This window comes from Anabas testudineus, chromosome 5 (assembly GCF_900324465.2).
Source record: "Anabas testudineus chromosome 5, fAnaTes1.2, whole genome shotgun sequence".
NCBI classification, from domain to species: Eukaryota; Metazoa; Chordata; class Actinopteri; order Anabantiformes; family Anabantidae; genus Anabas; species Anabas testudineus.
Window position 1 is genome coordinate 2,497,118 of NC_046614.1, and position 16,651 is coordinate 2,513,768.

Sequence of the window (16,651 nt, forward strand, 5' to 3'; positions counted from 1 at the left end):
AGCTAAAGAACAACTGGATTATGCAGCAAAATAGTAAGAGGAATTTGACCTGTGGATTGCTTTGGAGTTTTGGAGTAGCCAGGCAAAGTCCAGGCCTGAATTACTGTAGCTGTCAAGCTATATGGAATGATTATTTTTTCACACTGATGATTTAGATATTCTGTTTGCTCGGGTTACCTTAGATACTGTCTGAAGAGCTGAAACAGTTGAGGCACAAAACAAAAAGAAATCAGAAGGAGATTGAAATTTTTTCCAGTACTGTAAATGGTCAGAGCTGTTATCCATCTTATTGGCAGAGTTTATAGTAATTATCCTGGTCTGATCTGATTTTATTTTGTTTATGACTAATATGTCTTAAGTTCACACGCTGGTAGGCAATATGTCGAAACACTAGCATTACACTGATTGAGAAAACTCATATATATTGTAACTTGGATGACATGTACTTCTACTACTAACTGGGTTTTGGTAGTGGGATGATACGATAAATCAAAGTTCAGTGTATTAGACTACATGGCATAAAGAGCTCAAGGTTCATTTAATTTATTCATGAAAGCTGATCAAGGTTCATTTTTTCATCAATAAAAGAATGGCTATTGTTGTGTAGAGCCAAATGAGGAACATTGGTGTTTGACTGGATTAGATAATTATTTGTCTAAATATATTTTGATATACAGTATGTAGTGTTTTGTCCCTCAGGTGAGCGCCTCCAAGGTGGTTGGCAGTCATCCACTCGACCTACAATTCATAAAAGAGATTATTTACCTCAATCAGATTCCCTAATTAAACAAAGCTTAACTAAGTTGATCATTTGGCAAGGATAAATTACTAATACTTAAAATCAAAATGTGGAAAATTCATCCCAGCAAGAATCAATTTGTAGTTTGTTTTTTTTTTTTTATCAAATCAAGTCTTGGAAGAATAATCATATTCTACTCAATGCTCCCACCACCTGAACAGAGTTTGTAATGACATGTGAACCTATGGCAGCAAACAAATAACAAAACAATGTAACATCAACAAATTAACTAAAAGTAACTTTGAGAGATGTTTTACCCTGAGTGAAAAATTATATCCTATTAAATTTATATCTGACTACATAAAGATTTAATATGAACAATAATCACAACAGTACTTAAAGTGTAAGTGTACCAGTCAAAGCAAAGTGAACAAGAAAGAGGAAATCCCACATCAATCTTGATAAACAGAATTTCTTCATGCAATGATCAAGAAGACCCTAACTAACAAAATGAAGGAGGTGGAGTGGTGTCAGAGCAATTTGTAGAATGGTGGTAAAGGGCAGTGTTTTAGAGTGGCTTGATGAATCCAAATCAAGCCACAAAAACATCCAATCTTAAGAATATCTACATCAGCAGAGTAGCAAAATCTTCCAGACACATTTAAAAATATATATTAACTACTGTACATTGATTCAATATACCTATCAGCCTACTTATCAGAATGTAGTAACCCACAGATTGTACTTCCCCAATACATTTGTTAAGGAAATGCAGATGCACCAATCAAAACAGTAGACAGTGATAACACATCCGGTTTAATCACATCTGGATAAAAAAGAAATATAATAAGGGGCGAATAATGAAAATCAGGTTATAATGTCTATGCTGCACATTGCATGAATATGATTCCTTAGTACTAGTCAGGCGATTGCTTCACAGCTATAGGAGAATGTGCCAATGACTGTGATGCATAAATGAAGCAGCTGATGCAATAAAGCTATGCTCCTTTCAAAATAGGATTTTAGTAAAGTTTGAAAGTTTCATTTTGGAACGAATGCAAATCACAAAAAAAAATTCAATGAATTTAACTCAATTTTATTTGTATAGTGCCAAAATACAACAGAAGTCACCTCAGGGCACTTTACAGTATAAAGTACAATGTAAGACCTTACAATATATAATTGTATAAAGCATTATATAAAATGCAGGTATGAAATCAATTTTATCATTTGTATAGACCATGTAGAGTAAATGTTCTTCTTCTTCTTCATCTTTTTATAAAACACAAGAAAACTTTGAGGTAATCAGACATATCTGTCATCAAGTCATATAATGATATGATTCTGTTTATTTTATTTAGGAAAGGAAAATACTGCAATGACCTCAACTCTCTCATTGGTTAACTTTTTGTTCGTGGTCTAACCCTCCAACATAAGGTTATTGAGTACATACTGACATTCCAGGAAAATTCAACAGCAACACACTTCAGTTTCCTATACATTAATGAAATTGGTGTACTTCATGTTTATGTCATTCAAGGCCAGTTGCAGCACTTGCAGGAGTCCCAGAAGACAAGACCAGGCTGGCAGTTGTGCAGATAGGTGTTTCCAACGTGGCATTGGAAGAAGGAGGTCTTATCTGCTGGGTTCTCATACAGGCCATCAGGGCGGCCATGGCAGAATCCTGCCAAAGGATCTTTGGTGGTGGTGGGGGCTGGGGTGGTGGTAGGCTTTGGTGGGAAGCCTGCAATATTAGATGTGTAGAAACATATGTTATAAACACAATAAATAGAGGTTAAACAACACATGACTATATACTCACCTCCACCTTTCTACTGTATGTTATCTGAGCTAGAGTACTTACCCATAGACAACCTGAGGTGGTTGATGAGAGGATAGGCTCCAGCAGAGCAGAAAGTTCCACTAAAGTCATCCATGTCTAGAGTCCACACGTGAGCACCTCCAAGGTGGTTGGCAGTCATCCACTGGACCTACAGGATGACCACATTAGAATCAAGAGAACCGAGATGATTAAAACAGATACAGACTTCCAAAACCTACCTAGAAGAACATAGTTTTGCAGCTAATATTGGAACTCTTACATACCTTGGAAGAAAAGCTGCGCTTGTCGTCATAGCCCAACCATGAACTAGCATAAGTGGCATATGGAACTTCCTGTTCAGGGATCCATTCAACAGTAGCACTTGGGAGGAAGTCACAGATCTGGTAACACAATAATAAAGCAACAGCAAAAGTTAAATCAGAATAGATCAGAATATAAATTAAATTAATTAATATATCAGCTTTACTCATATAACCAAACTCATATATCATATCTCATATAAAGTCTTTCCTTGAATTGTTTACATTTAATATTTTTATTTATAAATGTTATATTTTACTGTGTTATTTAACATCTGTAAACACACATGGCCTTCAGACCAGCACCAGCTGAGAATTTAATGAGTGTACTGCACCTCATAGTAAGACCAGAAGCCAGCAGTACGGGTGTAGGGTCCAGCATCTGCGGGGCCATTAGCAGGTGCTCCCAGGCTGGTAGTAGCGCTGGTGAGGCGGAAGGTGCGTCCGAAGGTAGGGAAACCCAGCAACAACTTCTCAGCTGGTGCTCCCAGATCCAGCCAGTGGGATATAGAGGAGTTCTAACAACAGAGCAAATGCAATACAGTGTAAAACTCCATACACTGTACTTGTGTAGTACTAACCACTCTGTAGGATTCTGCTCATTATTTTATTATCTACTAGCTCGATTTCATAGTGACTAAACAAGCGCTAAAATCAAAGTGAATTCTGAATTCTTATAAAAACAAAGTGATGCTGAAAAGCTAAAATATAATGTATGTAAGTAGTCTATTTGCTAAGAAAAAATCTATGTTCAAAATTATAACAGATGTAATTTTAATTTTAATAATTACATTACCAGAATAGGTCAACTTGAGCTGATTCAACCTTAAATGTCTAGATTTTGCTCCCAGCAGTTAAATAAAATATCTTAAACTGCACTTTAAATAAATAGTGAAATAAACATATAGAGTTAGGACAGAAAGTGGGTAGTTTCCAGATGTCTGACTGTTGAGCATCTTACAATATTGTGGTGAATGTGTGAGCCAGAGTCCAAAGAGCTGCGGTGCAGTGGGCTGTTGTGTCCAGTAACTGGCTCCCAGGATCCATGGTAGTCATAGGTCAACACGTTGATGAAGTCAAAGTGACTGTTGAATTTGAAAGGGTTTTTTTAGATCAGCAGTAGGAGTTCTGCCATTGGTGAAGGACAAAGTACACTGAAGTACACAAAACATGCTAGTACTTTAACTGTAAAGGTATAATTCCATCTAAGTCTAAACTACAGGAGACATTTTAGTCTGTTCCATCAATTAACATTTTACGTTTAGTCATTTTGGCAGAAGCTTGAGATACAACGTACAAGGCAAAACACCCTACTGGAGGTAGGCCCACAGGGTAACCCCAGTCTCCCAGTGTCCTTATACTTGAATGTCCTACACAGTTAGTAGTGCTGGTTTATTTAAATTGACCAGTACCTGTACAGGATACTATCTTTGTTTTAAAACTAAATCCAAAAGTATAGTTTTTCAGATACCTTTCTTCACTGAGCATAATCATACACCGAGTCCAGTGAAATCCAACTTACGGTGAAATTTTGTTGACTTCATAGGCTCTGTCAACAGTGGAATACAATGCAGCAACGTTGGTAGACAGCAACAGCTGAGTCCTCCTGTTGTCTCTGGCATCATCCTCAAAGGCTGTGGACAGTTCCTGCAGGCAGGATGAACAAAACACCTCAGATCCCTCTAAAGTTGGATACATCTTAAGTTGTTACATACGTTTGTTTGGTCATTCATTTTCCATATTTCTTTCTTTCTTTCTCTTTATTTGTTTGTCATGAAACATCAAAAAGTGCACATTAGTACATTTAATAATGTTGTTTTTTTTGTATAACACTGGCTGGCTTAATGCTGGACTTAGAAAAAAACAATTCATAAAAAAAAATCATAATGTCATAATGCTAACATGCTAATAGTGTGCAAGCATGCTAACATCATCTGGGGTCGTCTGTACAAAATTTTGTGGTATATAAAGTTATTTCACAAGACAAACAAAAAGGTTCAACAAGATTCATCCAATGGGGACCATGAATGGTTGCTGGAATATTTCAGTCAGATGTTTGTGGTCAGTCTTTACCAAGTCATACTGATAGTGAATCATGTTTAGGTAGAGCTGGACGGTCCAGATAGTCCAGTCCCTTCAAACCCATGTTATATTCAAAAGTGCCTTCAATACCCAATATATTTCATCTTAGCAGCCTGCATAACAGCACTATTATGGGGTTTCAATGTCTTGTCCAAGCAGAACCTTGGCAGGTAGCCAGAAGGAAACAGGAGGCAAACCACTGATCCTGGGTTTTGTAGACAGCTGCCCTACGAATGAGTCACTGCTGGCTAAAGGCAAATTACTAAAATCATCTTTATTACTGTTATACTTTAGTCACTTTTGTCCCTTGATCATTACTATGTCAAATTAACATGACTGGAAGAAGATGAGATGAAGAAGATGATTATACTTCTTATGTGTGTGAAGCCAGTACTATTTTGCAATAACTGATTGACTTCAGCAATGTAGCGTGACAGTTTCATGGCAGAGCTACAGCAAAGTTTAAACTAATATTTAAATCATGTCAAAAACCCCAGAGATTATTTTATGTTCAGCTTCTGAACCTGTGACATTATTCTTAGTGTGAACTCTGTGCTGCTCCGACAGACTGCAGCTCTCCTCTAAAGATTCTAGTAGATACTAAATGCTGTTGCATATGACCCTCTGACTTTGTGGACACAGCTTCATGCAGCAGCTGGTGTGTATATTAATCAAACTCTGTGTGGCAAAACCACCACTGCATGTGTGTTCGTGCCAGTGAAATTGGCATACCAGTAGTTTGCTTGACAATTATTCAAGACACTTGTTAATTCACCTTATAACGTTACATGTTGAGAGAAACACATGACCGATATAGGCTATAAGCCTATATGTATGTTCTTCATTAAAAATGGTGGTGTAGGAAGACAAATTACATGTTTTTACAAGGCAGTTATTAACCTAGTCCCTACAAATTTAAATACAATATTAACTGATGTTACTTGAAATGTTCTGTCTACTGACTGTGCCAAAGGCTTTAGATTTACCACCGATCATCTCAAACTCTACTAACATTAGAGGATTGCAGTCACTCAAGGGTTACCAGACCATATGATTCATCATTCATCATAACAAATGTTCTCCACCTAGCAACTTTTAGCAAGTTGGCATGCGTGATACATATGTTTTTTTTTTTGTGATACACAAGAGAATTCAAACAAATTTTCAAAAACAATTTTTAAAACATGAAAACTTTACTAACGGTGACCAGCAGAGTGAACCGCTCCTTGTCGTCCTGTGGGCTGCCGTTGTGTCCGGGATATTCCCAGGCCAAGTTCAGTCCAGTCAAAGTTATGGGTGCGCAGGTAGCTGATGGCTGATTTGATGAAGGCTGCACGACTCTCAGGCTTGGCAACTACAGCAACGAATCTGCAAGAACAGAGAAAAGAACTGTGGTATTCATTCTGATACTACGGGAGCAGGGTTTATTGTATGATTTTGGAATTGAATATGCACAATGAGAATGTGAGCGGGAGACTGGGGCAACAAACTCACGGACTTATTCCATTGACTGTGCCTCCAACTGTCAGCAGAGTCTTCAGATCAGGATTACTAAAAGATGAGAGAGAGAGAATTAAAAAATTGATAAGTTTAAATGGTAGAATTGGCTGTTTTCTATAGTTGTAAAGCTTAAAAATCTATTTTTTATGTACTGTTTGCATTAGCCGTGCAGTTGAAATGTGTAAGAGCATTATGGCACAAATGTGAAAAATTTCCTTTTGAAGACTTGAAACTATACACCTAGGGGCACAACGCTGGCACTACATCGCTACAGCATCTGAGCGTTGGTGTTGTGACTGAGGCTGACTGTACACACTGTGTGTAAACTCACACATTCTTGAAGCTGTTCAATCTGACAAATTGCTGCTCATCGTTCCATTCAACGGGGCTGATCTGGTTGAAGCTGTTGATAGTGGCCAGAGCGTAGATGACATGGGTGCACAGGAAAGGGTCGATGTTGTCTGGAGTGAATTTACCATTGCTGGGTCTGTACTGGGCCCAGTTGGTCATATGGCACACCAGCTTACTGGATGAAGCTGAAGAAAGACAGAAGCAAAGCAGCAGTGAAACTCTGACTCTATCCATGTTTGTCTGAAACTTTGATGAACAGAAGTCTGTGATACACAGCAAATACTTACCAACGTGCAGAATGAGCAGAACTCCCAGCGCTGAAAAACAACAGAAAAGTTGCAGAAACATTCTGAACAATTTTGGCACACTTTTATTTTTATTTTATATTAAATTGAGTTTTTCTGAATTAGATCTAGATTCTAGGATGTAATAGATCACTGAGAGTACAATAAATTACTGTAAAGGTTATAGTGTATTTTACACTCAACTATATAGTAAGCTGTATATAACATTTTAAAGTTAATATTATCAGTAGTAGAAAATTGTATATATATAATTTATATCTTCTTTAGGATAGCCGAAATTAGGAAAAGAAGCTGAAGATATAAGAAAGACAAAACAGATGAAAAATTAAGTAACTGTATAAAGGTACAAATTATTTAACTTTTCTATAAATTAATTAATAATAATAAAATGTAATTACCTGTGACAAGTCTCGCCATTGTGCTCTCTGGATAATTTTCTGCCGAGTCACTGATGAATAAAATGTGAAGCCATATGAAAATAATTCTTAGCTGAAGGTCCACATGACGTTACTAATGATTACATTACATTGTAAGCATTTCCTTACCTTTCTGCAAGAAGAACAGCAGCAGAGTCCAGAGGTTGATGGAGTTGGGTCAAATTTATATTTTACTCATGAATGACTAATAGCTGGTGGTAAAGTGCAGCAGATAAGAGTTCGGCATGGTGGGGAGTCTGGCTGACGTGCCTAATCACCCCTCTTCCAGCTAAGACTGGGCAAAGCCCTGAAAAACTGCTAGGAAATACTTAGCTACCACCATTAGTTTGTAAGTAAGTAAGGATTAGTGATAAAGGTGGTAATGAGGAGATAGGTGTAAGCAAAGTTAATGTTCTTGAATTGCACATTTCTCCTGTGAATGTGTTTTTGTAAAGTTCAATGCCAAACTTGGGGCCAGAGCCTGAAGATGTGCATGTGTGCTAGTGGGTAAAGGAACCCCACAGTAAACGACTAATGTGCTTGTTTGTGATCTTATGCAAAAGTATCTGGTATTATCCTGGCCTTAGATACCTGGATAAGCCGTCATTCAGCAATATATTGGATGGAGTATTCTAATATTATTATTAAAATACAGAATTCCAGACCAGAATGCACATCTAAGCGCTGTATCCAGGTTTCTGTTAATTATCTGTCCATGTTACAGTCAAGTATTTAACATACGGAAATATATGCAAAATACACTGCCCATGCCAAAAATAAAAAATAAAAATCACCAGATTTAACTAAGCAAATAGGTAAGAGCTTCCCATTGGATAATTACTGCATAGATTATGCTTCAGCTGGCAACAGTTATTTAACCCTAACTGATGCAGTGAGTAGCTTCTCATTTCTTATATACCAAATCTGAAGACACATCTTGTGGTCATGGAAAAGATGTTAATCTGTGTCAGAATGGTCAAATTATTGGTATGAATCAAGCAAAGAAAACATCTAAGAAGATTGTTGAAACTACTAAAATTGATCTGGGATTGCTGCAGTTGGTCAGGTTTGGATTCAGTAACGTTATTTACCCAAAGAAAGAGGCAGACTACCTGAATATATTGAATGAATAGGGTTATTCCATCAATCGATTTTTTCTTCCCTGATGACACGGGCATACTCCAAGATGACAACGCCAGGATTCCTCGGGCTCAAATTGTGAAAGAGTGGTTCAGGAAGTGTGACACTTTATTTTCACACATGGATTGGCCATCACAATGCAGAACTTAACCCTATTGAGAATCTTTGGGATGTGCTGGAGAAGACTTGCGACAATGCCACTGTGGATGCTTGCTGTAATCAAAGCTAAAGCCGAAATATGAGAGTGTTGACAGGCAAGTTAGTTTTGAGAAAATAGTGAATTTGAGGGTGAGAAAGAGATTGTTGGATTTTGAAAAATGGGGAAATTGCATTGTGTTTCTCAGTAATTGGCTAGAGTAGGAGAAAATGGAAAGTTAATGACAGTAGGAAAATCATGATCTCTCTTTCCAATTTCAGTCAACACTCTGGCTGCACCATTTTAGAATTAAAGTAGTTGGATGTTTTTGCAATTTCATCCATACTGAAATATGAAACATGACTCATCTTTCACAATAAAATGTCACCAAAATTTCACACACCATCTACCCAGGTTAGGGTTAGGGTTAGGGTTAGCCTCGGCTATACTGCCTCGGCTCTTTCACACATGGGGTTGGGGCAAATTTTTCCTGCCTCTGATACCACCTCTCGAGACAGCTAACAGGATGGATAGTGGTGAACAAGCAGTAAGAGGTAAAAAAGACAACCTGATCAAAGATAATTCTAAGTCTAAGTCTTTATGTCTTTTAAAAATACTTGAAGTCTGTCTAAATGGTTTGTTATATCTTGTTTTATATATTGCAAATGTACATAAATCTGGATGTTGTCTGCTAATGTATATGTTGAAATGGTAGTGTCTTTTAGATTATTGAATTGCTGTATGATAAAGCTACTCCCAATTTTGATGCAATTTTCTTTACCTTAGAAGTCAGAATGTTTTGCTCTTTATCTATTCTGCTGCTATCCTTGTGGATTATTGCATCAGTAAAGATTAGTGAGCCTGTTCTAGAAGCAGGTATGCATGCCATACCATGACTATACCTTCATCATGCTGCACAGATAAGATTGCATGGTTTGGATCGTTATACTCAATACTGTTGCTACTGTGAAAAAGAAGCCAGTAAATCAAAGGAGGCTAGCTCCATGGTACAGTTAATAAATCTTCAGCTTAAAGTAGGAAAGGAGAAGGCATTCCCCTGATTTAGATAATAATAGATTTAATAATACATTGACCTGCTATAACTTTAAAACTACGTGGTGGTTTTAATGTCATTAACTACTGTATATGTTTCCTCTGTCCAGTAGTTGTACTTCGTCCTCTCTGGGTCCTTGTCTCTGTACTTTTCTGCAGGTATCTCTGGCCTCTGAGCTGTATGTTTCCAGCATGCAGTTACTGGTACTACCAACCTGCCCAGTCATTTTGCTGTTTGTTGTTGTTGTTACTTGTTGCCTGCTGTTCTTTTCTCTCTCCTCTTTCCACTCACCCCAACCAGTTGAGGCAGATGGCCGCCCACCCTGAGCTCGGTTCTGCTGGATTTTTTTCTCAAATAAAATCAAATATCAAATAAAAACAAAATGATTTTGTTCTATATTAATTTTTTAAATGTAAACTCCAGTGTCTTTGGTATACAGCAAAAACTATAATTTTTTAGAGGACTGTGCATGTTCTACAAAGATCAATTTTAAGCACACTGCTTTTTACGAAAATAATGTATTTTTCCTAACTCAGCACTATAATACACATTTAAAACATTAGTTTAAAACTAGCTTATAATTCTCTGAAAATACACAATGTTGCTTAGTGATCAGGATTAGTGTTTGTGTGGGAAGCAAAGAACAATCGACAGCAGTTATCTTCTGATTATCATGTTTTTCCCCTGTAAGCTGGTACAAGGCTTATAAACATGATCTTTGATTTTGTTATTCAACCTTTACTGCTTCTCATATCTCACATAATGAGGGCATTAAGTAAGAAAGTTAAGAATTATGAGGGGAGCTATTAAACGTAAAACATCAGCCAGTAACATATAAAGTAATCAGGGTTGTTTAACCTCTAAACATCATATTCGTACTGCTAAAAGGGCTCAAACAGCTGGACATATCCATACAGTATGTTATATGTTTTTTGTTGGTTTAGGTTTAAGTTTTTTACTCTGGATGGTAGCTTTTAAGACAGTAGAGTCTAATAATTACATTTACATTTAGTTATTTGGCAGATACAAGGTACAAGGGTAGGAACTTGTCTATACCCAACTTTTATTGCTTTGTGCATTACTTCTGCACAGAGACCTGTCTGTTATCAGATTCTGACTTGGTTAGTCTAGAGTCTCTAGGTTAGTCTAGATCATTAAATACCTTTAGTTATATGTGATAAATATCACAGTATGGTTATAAAATAATACAATCAGACATTTTTGTAAATAATTCACTTTACTGTGATCAGGCATAGTACGGAGGTACAACTGTGTGTCATCTGTATTACTATGAAAAGAAATGTCATCTATAGATGACATTACCCAACACATGCCTGGTAAGATATGTGCCAAAGAAAAGCCAGAATTTAGTACTCATAAGTACAATGCACAGGGCTGGGCAAATGTGGACAGTGGCATCAAAGACCAGAGACATAGGTCATAATGCCACAAAATGAGGGGTGGACAAGCTGGTGACTGCCTACAGCTGACAAAGGAGGACCCTACACTGGCTACTGGAAATATTCTGTGACAAAAATTGGCCATCTCAGCTTACAACACCTTTGTCATCTGGATATCACTGAACCCAGAGGGAATCTCCAGAGTAGATGCATCTTTTTCAAGGAACTGGGAAAGGCACTGGTGAGACCTGAAATCTAGAGAAGACAATAATTTTCAAGATCCCAAGGCACTGCAGCCATCATGTGGAGGATTCAGGTGGAGAATGATGGTGCCTTATCTACCCAACCTACAGAACCACCATCTGTAGAGCCTGAAATAAGTGTGTGCTACCGTTGCAGTGTATCTCTAACACTTCTGTCTTGTGATAGAAGCAGGTGTCAAAATCACCATAAAGACCAATTCTATCATACTTACATATGATAGAATATATGTATATATACATACAAATAGCAAAATGTACATTTATCAGGATGATATATATTCAATTTAGTTCAATTAAGTTTTATATGTACAGTATAGAGCCAAATCACAACAGAAGTCCTCTCAAGGGACTTTACAGTGTAAGGTTTAAGACCTTACAAAATATCTATGTAGTGTGTTATATTACTGTGTTACTATTAAAAGTAATAGTGTTACAACAACAATGCTCACGCAGTCATATACTGTAAGAAAAATGTTCACTTTATTTATAAAACACAGTGTGCTCAAGTATATATCTCACCAGGTTGTGTAATGATATGGTTTATTTTGTTTCAGGAAGGAGAGACGTCAATGACAACAGATTTCTCACTCTACTAGTCTACTTTCTGTTCCTCTTGAAACTGTGCACCATAAGGTTATTCAGTGATTTTACAGCAATACAATTCAGTGTATATATTCATTGACTTGTGTTGTACTTCATGTTTGTGTCATTCAGGGCCAGTCGCAGCACTTGCAGGAGTCCCAGAAGATGAGGCCAGACTGGCAGTGATGTAGGTATGTGTTTCCAACGTGGCATTGGAAGTACGTAGTCTTATCAGCTGGGTTCTCATACAGGCCATCAGGACGGCCTCTGCAGATGTCTGCCAAAGGATCTTTGGTGGTGGTGGGGGCTGGGGTGGTGGTAGGCTTTGGTGGGAAGCCTGCAATATTAGATGTGTAGAAACATATGTTATAAACACAATAAATAGAGGTTAAACAAAACATGACTATATACTCACCTCCACCTTTCTACTGTATGTTATCTGAGCTAGAGTACTTACCCATAGACAACCTGAGGTGGTTGATGAGAGGATAGGCTCCAGCAGAGCAGAAAGTTCCACTAAAGTCATCCATGTCTAGAGTCCACACGTGAGCACCTCCAAGGTGGTTGGCAGTCATCCACTGGACCTACAGGATGACCCAAACCAATGAGATGATTAAAACAGATACAGACTTACAAAACCTACCTAGAAGACTTTAATGAAACTCTTACATACCTTGGAAGAAAAGCTGCGCTTGTCGTCATAGCCCAACCATGAACTAGCATAAGTGGCATATGGAACTTCCTGTTCAGGGATCCATTCAACAGTAGCACTTGGGAGGAAGTCACAGATCTGGTAACACAATAATAAAGCAACAGCAAAAGTTAAATCAGAATAGATCAGAATATAAGTTAAATTAAATTTACCAACTTTACTCATATAAGCATGTCTTTCCTTTTTGAAATGATTTAGAATAGTGCATATCATTTTTGCTGTGACTTTAATTTGTAATTTCTGTAAACACAGAAGAGTGTACTGCACCTCATAGTAAGACCAGAAGCCAGCAGTACGGGTGTAGGGTCCAGCATCTGCGGGGCCATTAGCAGGTGCTCCCAGGCTGGTAATACCACTGGTGAGGCGGAAGGTGCGCCCGAAGGTAGGGAAACCCAGCAACAACTTCTCAGCTGGTGCTCCCAGATCCAGCCAGTGCGATATAGAGGAGTTCTAATCACAAAGAAAAAATTAGATAAATAATCAGTAGAAAACTAGAACTATAACTATCATATATATTTTCTATACTTATTATTCCAAAACTGTTGTTAGTATTACCACGCCAACTGCGATGCAGCAATTCATCTAGCAGCTCAGAATTTTTTTTTTATGACTATGTTGTGAGAGCTAAAGTAACAGTCAACAATAAACTTATTCTCAAAAGCATTGTAAGTAAAAAAGGATGATATTTATACTCAACATTATATCAAATCTCATTATCATAAGTTGTTAACATTTAGTTAATGCTTTGAAGGGAATAAGAGTTTCTGAAAAAAATATTTAGTGTATAAATCCTGTTGAATCTTAGCAGTGAGATAAAACATCTTAAACTGAACCCTGGAAAATTGGTCTAACACGTAATGTGAAAAATAAAAAAAAGTAGTTTGCATATTTCTGTTGAGCATCTTACAATATTGTGGTGAATGTGTGAGCCAGAGTCCAAAGAGCTGCGGTGCAGTGGGCTGTTGTGTCCAGTAACTGGCTCCCAGGATCCATGGTAGTCATAGGTCAACACGTTGATGAAGTCAAAGTGACTGTTGATTTTGATAGGATTTTTTTTTTACTAGCAGTAGGAGAAGTTCTACGAGTACACTGAAGTACACAAAACATGCTAGATACCTCATCAGTATCTAGCATGTTATTATACCTTGAGTGATCTGGTTTATCAGTAAAGGTATGATTCCTTCTAAGTGTTAAATTATTTGTATTTTTCATGGCAAGGTGACATTGTTGTTGTTCTCTTATTTCACTGAGTATAAACATACACTGAGTCAAGTGAAGTCAAACTTACGGTGAAATCTTGTCGACTTCATAGGCTCTTTCAATGGTGGGAGCCAATGCAGCAACGTTGGCTGACAGCAGCAGCTGAGTCCTCCTGTTGTCTCTGGCATCATCCTCAAAGGCTGTGGACAGTTCCTGAAGGCAGCATGAGCAAATTGCCTCAGATCCTTCACACGTGTTTACTGTATATCTACTCCCTACTATCACACTGAGTGGGTTTTGAAGACTTTGATGATCCATTCCATTCACTGTATTCACTGACTTAAATTAACATCTGTATAATTTGAGAACATCTTCTCCCATTAGAATATCTAAAAACATACAATCTCATAAAAGTTTTGTACCAGTTGCTAGTATGCATGATATATATTCTAAAATATATCTAATTTTCAAAAACAAAATTTGAAACATGAAAACTTTACTAACGGTGACCAGCAGAGTGAACCGCTCCTTGTCGTCCTGTGGGCTGCCGTTGTGTCCGGGATATTCCCAGGCCAAGTTCAGTCCATCAAAGTTATGGGTGCGCAGGTAGCTGATGGCTGATTTGATGAAGGCTGCACGACTCTCAGGCTTGGCAACTACAGCAACGAATCTGCAAGAACAGAGAAAAGAACTGTGGTATTCATACTACAGGAGCAGGGTTTAGTGTATGACTTTGGAATTGAATATGCACAATGAGAATGTGAGCGGGAGACTGGGGCAACAAACTCACGGACTTATTCCATTGACTGTGCCTCCAACTGTCAGCAGAGTCTTCAGATCAGGATTACTAAAAGATGAGAGAGAGAGAATTACAAATCACAACTGTTTGTAGTGGATAAGAGATGCTAAATCAAAACTTAAAAATGACTGAGTACAGTCACAGTATTACTTGACTGTACATATGAAAGTAAGATAAATGTACAAGTCTAGTCCAGAATGGTTTGACAAATGTTTGAAGGCAAACAATAATGGCAAAAACAACTTGAAGTAGTTTAAAAATATAAAGTCAAAGATCTGTGTTACTATGGAAACTTAATGTGCAACAAAGATAGAAGAGATTCTTTTTGCACTGACAGCTACTCCATCCACTACGATATCAGCAACTATTAGTTGATTACATTGTGTATTAAGAATTTACATATGCAAAGAAGAACTAGTAACTAAAGCTTTCACATAAATGTAGTAAAAAGTACAATATTTCCCTCTGAATTGTAGTGGAGTGAACATAGGTAACAAGTTAATATAAAATGTAAATACTCCAGAAAAGTACCTCAAAAATGTACTTAGGTACAGTAATTGAGTAAATGTAGGCTACATCTTGAACTGAACGCTGTACTTGTTATATTAAATACCCACACTTGTACTTGCTATGCCACCACACAGGTTTCTTCTTGATTTAGTTCATTCATCTCTCTACATTATAAACTATACTGTTGGAACTGTTTAGCTAAGTGCTTTACCTGAAAATACATTATTAAAGTTGCTACAGAATCTTCAACAATTTTCACTTTCAAGTATTCAAGCAACTGAGGCTGCTGGCCTCGGTTGGATCTATCTGATGAAATAACGGACCATAATACTATACAAATACTAATATTGAACACTGGCACTACATCTTGTACATGCAGCATCTGAGCGTTGGTGTTGTGACTGAGGCTGACTGTACACACTGTGTGTAAACTCACACATTCTTGAAGCTGTTCAATCTGACAAATTGCTGCTCATCGTTCCATTCAACGGGGCTGATCTGGTTGAAGCTGTTGATAGTGGCCAGAGCGTAGATGACATGGGTGCACAGGAAAGGGTCGATGTTGTCTGGAGTGAATTTACCATCACTGGGTCTGTACTGGGCCCAGTTGGTCATATGGCACACCAGCTTACTGGATGAAGCTGAAGAAAGACAGAAGCAAAGCAGCAGTGAAACTCTGAGTCTATCCATGTTTGTCTGAAACTTTGATGAACAGAAGTCTATGATACACAGCAAATACTTACCAACGTGCAGAATGAGCAGAACTCCCAGCGCTGAAAAACAACAGAAAAGTTGTAGAAACATTCTGAATGCTGGGTTCTAGGATGTAATAGATCACTGAGAGTACACTAAATTACTGTAAAGGTTAAATTGTATTACACAAAAAGTGAAAAATGCTACATTAGTTTTTTATTATTATCAATAGTTGCATCATTTTAATGATTTTTAATTTAGATTAGAATTCCAGCCATAAATTAACATAACAAGTGTGACATATTTGAAATGAGTAAAAACTTATTCTTAATAATCAAATGTAAATTTGGAAGAGGAATAAATGGAAGTATTTACCGCTTATGAGTCTCATCTTTGTGCTCTCTGGAGATCCAACCAATTCACTGTTGCAACAATAAAGCCTTGAAAGATGATAAAGCATTTTTAATTAATACAGAAAATAAACACATTACATTTTTAACAGTTTTTACTGCATCACATAAGTTACTTTTACATCATATTTACTCACAATTATTCTTATTTTAATGCACCAGTGTGCCAAACTGATTAACAAAATGTGAATCAATCAGAAATTAACTAGTTACTAAT

At 37.3% G+C, this 16,651-nt stretch overlaps 1 protein-coding gene and 1 pseudogene across 1 annotated transcript; both read right to left on the bottom strand.

Annotated features, from left to right (window-relative positions):
• Positions 1-2,274: 2,274 nt before the first annotated feature.
• Positions 2,275-7,536, bottom strand: LOC113151708 (annotated as a pseudogene).
• A 4,702-nt stretch (positions 7,537-12,238) lies between these two features.
• LOC113151707 (acidic mammalian chitinase-like) lies at positions 12,239-16,021 on the bottom strand. The gene is made up of 9 exons (XM_026344595.1): positions 15,768-16,021; positions 14,813-14,869; positions 14,527-14,692; positions 14,111-14,235; positions 13,730-13,853; positions 13,090-13,272; positions 12,784-12,900; positions 12,568-12,694; positions 12,239-12,447 (listed from the first exon to the last, which is right to left on the bottom strand). The coding sequence occupies exons 1-9, from the start codon at positions 16,019-16,021 to the stop codon at positions 12,239-12,241; spliced, it is 1,362 nt and encodes a 453-aa protein (XP_026200380.1).
• Positions 16,022-16,651: the final 630 nt, after the last annotated feature.

Bases quoted from the DNA above. Each gene is read 5' to 3' on its own strand.
- LOC113151707 (XM_026344595.1), bottom strand. From the start codon at position 16,021: ATGGATAGACTCAGAGTTTCACTGCTGCTTTGCTTCTGTCTTTCTTCA. The intron at 13,854-14,110 runs GTAAGTTTGACT...CAAAATCAACAG, and splicing joins GAAGTCGACAAGATTTCACC to TCACTTTGACTTCATCAACG. The intron at 12,695-12,783 runs GTATGTAAGAGT...GTCATCCTGTAG, and splicing joins AGCGCAGCTTTTCTTCCAAG to GTCCAGTGGATGACTGCCAA.